The sequence below is a fragment of the Haplochromis burtoni genome, unplaced genomic scaffold, assembly GCF_018398535.1.
Source record: "Haplochromis burtoni strain Fernald_Lab_line unplaced genomic scaffold, NCSU_Asbu1 Contig_1208, whole genome shotgun sequence".
NCBI classification, from domain to species: domain Eukaryota; kingdom Metazoa; phylum Chordata; class Actinopteri; order Cichliformes; family Cichlidae; genus Haplochromis; species Haplochromis burtoni.
Window position 1 is genome coordinate 57,869 of NW_024583569.1, and position 6,140 is coordinate 64,008.

The window sequence follows — 6,140 nt, forward strand, 5'->3', positions numbered from 1 at the left end:
AGTTCACAGTGGACTTGTGCGTATATCTTGCTCCATCTAGTGGTTGTATTTAGCAAATGTCCCCCAGAAGAGGGATTTCGCTAACTGGCTGATCTGAGTATTTCCCAAACCGTTGACCACTGGGGCTTTCACGCATAACCATCTCTAAGGTTTGCAGAGAATGGCCTGGGTAAAAAAAGAAGAAGAAAATATCCAGTGAGTAGCAGTTCATATCAGCTATTTCTTTGAAGTGATAGGAAGGAACTCCAATAATCACTTTACAGCCAAGGGATACAGACGAGCATCTCTGGACACCCAAGCACACGAACTGCAGCAGCAGAAGACCACATTTTTCATTACAATAGAAAACTCTAAAAATGTCTGGTCAGAATTTGGAGAAAACAACATAAAAGCATGAATCCATCGTGTCTTGTATAAGTAGTTCAGGCTGCTGCTAGTAGCAAAATGGCGGGGGAAATATTTTATAACATTAAAAAAATTTTTTATGATTATTTAGATTTGAAAGCTAACTTGAATATTGATGCAGACCATTTTATCCCCCTGTGACCACAGTGTATCCATCTTGACTGCTACCAGCAGGTTAGCATACCATGTCAAAGAGCTCTAATCATATCATAACTGGTTTCTTAAACATAACGAGTTAATTCATATGAAGTCATTGTTATGTTTAATGACCCCTGCAGTCACCAGATCTCAATCTAATAGAGCACTTTTGGGAGGTGGTTGGCTGGGAGATTCTCATCATGGATGTCTAGCTGACAAATCTGCAGCAACTGCGTGATGCTGTCATGTCAACATGGACCAAAATCTCTGAGGAATGTTTCCAGCATCTTGCTGAATCTATACCATAAAGAATTAAAGCAGCTCTGGAGGCAAAAGGAGGTCCAACTCAGTATCAGCAAAGTGAACCTAATAAAGTGGCCAGTGAATGTTGCTACCACATATATTTTGTGCATAATCCAGCCACTCCACACACCAAATAGTACCCAGCTTATGGTAAGAAAGCTGCCACTCTCTCCAAAAGTTGATTCTTTTCCTCTGGACGTAGCGTCTTCAGTGGGAGAAATGTTTCGTCACCCATGCAAGTGACTTCTTCAGTCTTAGCTGACTGCAGGTTTCCCCAATCTTATAAACAGTATATTTGCATAATGACTGAAACCAGCCCACTGAAGGAACAATGGGCTGGGGGATCAGTTCCTTCAACATAATTATGGAAATTCTAATGACCATTGATAAACAACCACTGATCAAAGACCACTGATTAATGGCCATGAGTACCTCGCTCAAACCAGCGTTCCACCCTGTCCAGGATGTTACATCCTCATCACTGAAACAGTGTCCACTGGCCTGTAGGTGTAAATAGACTGTAGAGTCCTGGCCTGACGAGGCCTCTGCAGTCTACTACCACTCATTCACAAGGGGTCACCAGAGTAGGTGGGTCCATATATTTGATTTGACCTCTACGCTGTGCAATTTTTGACATCAATACAAATATTTGTCTCGCTATAATTACTTCTTGTTACCAAAAATATCACATTACAAATTCACGGAATCTCTTCTGTGTGATAAGGAAAAACACAAACCAGGTCTAATCCAACTTGCAACTCAGTCTTTTTTTCCCCCAATAACATAATATCATCTATCCTTTGTTCACGTGCCATATAGTCAGGTGTAAAGCTCAATCCTCCTCAATTAATAGAAATTATAGTCTGGTTTAATATTTTTGACAGAGTGGAAGGTCAACTGTAAATGCACTAGACTACACTGTTGGGTTAGAAGTGACAGTTTTGCAAACACCTCTCTGCTGTTGTGACACTGACCTGCTATGTTTTTCACAAATGTTAATCAGAGAGAAAAAAAAGGGAGGAGTTCAGCAAAGTGCGACTTTTACACTTTGGTTAATATGTAAAAATTAAACGATATAAGAGAAGGAAGAGAGTGTTTCTGATATACAGTATATGTGCTTAAAATTTGAAAGTTGAACATAGTTATTGTGGGGACGGCGTTCACTTTTCTTTCCCAACTTCCTTTTTCTTTTTTCTTTTTTCAAGTGATCATTAGAGTGCAACGGGAAACAGACCCATGTCATTTCACATCAGTGCAGAGATCTAATACATACTGAGAAAGCACAAAGGAACATCATTTTCTTACACCTCCCTCCTCTCATAGTGAGTATTTACTATGTGCTAAATAGTAGACTATAGGCAATTTGCTGTACAGTATGTTGGCTACATGTGATGGGAATTCTGTAAAACTAAATCGGGATTTTGTCTACTAACCTGTGACTGTCTTGCTTTGGCTAGATGCAGCTGCCAGGCCTTATTGGTTTCATTTCAGTATTGATTCTGGCTTGTAATTCAAAAGGTGAGTGAGATAATAAGCTCATGTGTATGATTTAAATTGGAAATGCACTTTCAGTATGTAGTAAATATGGTACTTGGAGCACTTTATATGCTTCTCATTCACCCATTTACACAGATTCATACACTAATGATGGTGAAGCTGTCATATAATGTGCTTTTCTAATGCTGGCCTTGCTTTTGTAATAAACAATTTGTTCTACAATGTAAATTATAGCTTTAAAATTAGCCTTTGAAAAATAAATGCAATTCCTGACTTGCTTTGTTTTTATTTGCAGATACAAAATGGAAAATAAATGTCGAAAGAAAGATCACAGCACAACCTGGATCAACCGTTACCATACAATGCAACTTTAGCTATCCAAAGGAAATCTCCACTAATAATGTTACAGTTTTTTGGAAAACGTCATCAGTAGATGACCAAAGTAACTGCAGTAACGGGGACAAAGACAGGAAGGCATTTGTTTTTAACCCAAATAATCACTGTGTGCTTGAGAAGTACCGAGAAAAGACTAAGCTCATCGGAGACCCGAACAAGGGCAACTGTTCTCTCCAGATCACCGACATCACAGATATTGAGCAAGCGATCTATGTAAGAATTGATGTGCAGAAAGATAAATACAGTTTCATCAAGGACCCTGTCCGTGTCTCATTTTCCATAAATGGTCAGAATTTAAATCAATTATTTTAAAATTTTAATTTAAACTATGCATTTATCAAAAAAAATGAAATTAATAGCTTGCATGTTTCCTCCACAGAGACGGGGGCTTCTAAGCCAGGTATTAACTTCATTTCTGCATTATTTATATTTAAATTGAACAGAGCCTTTTAAAAAAATTTGCCATCATGCTGTGTAATATTTTTTCAACAGGTACCGATTCCTATACGACTCAAGACCTTTTAACCACTGAAACAACAATAAGTAAGTTTAATATTCACACAGTTTGTTGAGTATGTCACCCTCTGTACTTCAGCTTTCTTTACTGAACGTATTATTTTTTGCAGCAAAAGCAAATGAAAACGACACGAGCCATGCAACAATACTGTCTGTAGCCATCCCTGCAGCAGTTCTTGTGGTGATCATTCTTCTTGTTGCTGGGATATTTATTTTTATAAAATACAAGAGGTAACTTTTCCATCATTTGTAAACCGAATGTGTGGCCTACAAGCAGCAAACTTGAATGAGCTTTATTTCCCAGATTGATATACTTGATGTACATAGTTTATCATCTGGATACTTTTCAGGCAAATGTGTGGTATGTAAAGCAAAGCATTTATGTAATCAAAAGACATTTAAATGTGGAAATTTAACTTTCTGTGAAGCATATGTACAGTACGAGAGAGAAATAATCCAAAGCAGATTATATTCATTTATCATAAACATACCAGAGTGCTTCGAATGTTAACTTTGTTTAAATTTTAGTTATCATGTACAAACAACCGCAATAACAGTAATCATAATTGTCCCAGGTCACGCAGTCTCACCAGGGAGGACTCTGGATACTATGCAAACTTTAGCAGAGCACTATCAAACCCACCCAAAAGGTTTGCATTAATGGAAAAAGTATACCATACATGTGTACCCATCTAAGAAGCTTGACATTTCTTTTATTTTTAATTGAATGTGTCATTATGATGAATCCAAAAGTAATTATTGTAATTTGGTGTTGTACCATTTGATACATTTGTGTTATCAGGATATAATTATGCATTTATTTGTTGCACAGTGACAAAATTCTGATGACCTTTTCCCCAACCTGGCATTTTTAATTTCTTGCTCTCTTTCTTTTTTTGTTCTTTTTAGAGAAGTCAGTTGTGACAGACAAACTAAGAAGCTGCCTGAAGGGAAAGCTATTGATGATCCTGTTTACATCAATGTCAAGGTACAATGCCCACACTGACACAAGTTTTACTGTCCCAAGAAGTTAACAGCAAAGATAAAAATGACTAAAGCCAACTTTTATGTAACCTCTTGTCTCTGCAGGCTCCAACAAATCACTTGGCTCCAAACAGCAGCTGTGCAGACAATATATATGCAAATGTGGATTACAGAACTTAGAAGGACAGCTGCATGTCATTAGTGTACGATGCTTTCTACACATGTTCATGTGTATGCATTACTATGTGTCTCTATACATTTCATGCAGGTCTTAATATTTTTTGTCTTTTTTGAGAGTGTTCACATATGCCCAAAAAACCCCTGACTAGTCGCTGTGGGTTCAACTGAAGGATGAAAGTGTGAAAACACTCTAAATGACCAAAAAAAAAAAAAAAAGCCTGCACAGCATTGCAAAACAATGATAATTCCTTTTTTGCGTACTTGTGATTGCAGACCTTCAGATGGTCAGACAAGAATGTTGTTTCAAAACATGAATTTATGTAAAAATGATATAGCATAAAATCATAAGTGAGATGTCAGTGTTAGAGATGGGGAACAGTAGACACACAGTAACAATAATCTTTCTCCAACCCTAACAACATTACCTTTGTCAGAAAAAGTCTTCTCCTAGCCTTACTTGTGGCATATTGTGTAATTGGAGAATGAAAACCTGTTAGGATTGAAAATTAGGAAGGATTTCATTTTTTTGTCAAATGCTTTGGGTTTTTTTTCTTTTTAAGAAATCTGCCATTGCAATGTTCTTGCCCAGTTTGCCTAATACAGGCAATATATGCTGGTGAGCATAACAATACTGTAACCAATACTGATGACAGTAACTTTGCCGAATAGTCTGTAGCAATAAATAAAAACAGCAACTTTATTAATATACTTGATCTTATGCAGTTCTTTTTTTTTTTTTTTTGCTTTACATCAGTGTCTTTGACCTTGGTAAATAAACCTGCCAGTGTTACACCACCAAGTAACTAAGGAAATGAAATCAAGCATCAGTTTTGCAACTTTGCGGCAATATCGCTTGAGTGGAGTTCTCTTTTCGTTGGAACTTTGGAACCCATTTTAACTAAACTAGTTAAAATACAGAAGTGAGGGGTGAAAATTACATTCACTTTGGGTACATCCTGTGTCATGTCTGCTGAAACTTATTTAAAGGGTTGAAAAAGATGGATGCACTGCAGTTTTAAAGAGAATTAGCGAAAATGTGTAGAGGCTATTTGTAATTTAAACTGAGTGAAACTGTAACTGCTGCTAATACCTTTTGCTTTCTGTTTTAACTTTGATGGGCAATGCTTACTGAGAGGCAGAAGTCCTGGAACGTTGCATTACTTAAGAAGTGTAGTGAAAACTCTCTTATCTACATGCACTGACTATTCAGATAAATTGAAGAATATACAGTCATGACGGAGTGTACATTATTTTAGTATCACTGAAAGTATTGGCTGCATACATTTAATTGCATTTAGCAGCGAAATGTAATGTTTGGATGTTCTTGGACTCAAAACCAAGTTCAAGACAAACAACACGTGTCCTTGTATCCACTTTTAGCCAGTTCAAGGGGCATTAAAAATGAAGCACTGATTGATGTTCAAATAATTCAAGGTAATCTTGCCACATGCAGAAGTAAGATCTCATCATTGAAACAAACCCATTCAAGTCCATTCACTGATATTTTCATGTAAACCGACATTGAAAGTAAATACAAGGAGCCTGACAAGATTGTGCTGACGACTCAATGTTCTCGACCTTGGCTGTATCAGTGCCCTGATTACTGGTACTGGCTTATCATCATAGATGGGATTAAGATAAGATAAGACAAGATAAGATAGAACTTTATTAATCCCTCTGGTGGGTTCCTCTGGGAAATTTGATTTCCAAAAAGCACAGCA

General features: G+C 37.0%; 1 protein-coding gene across 1 annotated transcript; it reads left to right on the forward strand.

Moving 5' to 3' along the window:
• Positions 1-1,988: 1,988 nt before the first annotated feature.
• On the forward strand, positions 1,989-5,127 carry LOC102296695. The gene is made up of 9 exons (XM_005951936.3): positions 1,989-2,168; positions 2,304-2,364; positions 2,639-3,025; positions 3,119-3,139; positions 3,232-3,282; positions 3,366-3,486; positions 3,831-3,905; positions 4,165-4,243; positions 4,345-5,127. Exons 2-9 carry the CDS (start codon positions 2,304-2,306, stop codon positions 4,417-4,419), a joined length of 870 nt encoding a protein of 289 aa, XP_005951998.1. The 5' UTR covers positions 1,989-2,168; the 3' UTR covers positions 4,420-5,127.
• The last annotated feature ends 1,013 nt before the right edge of the window (positions 5,128-6,140 follow it).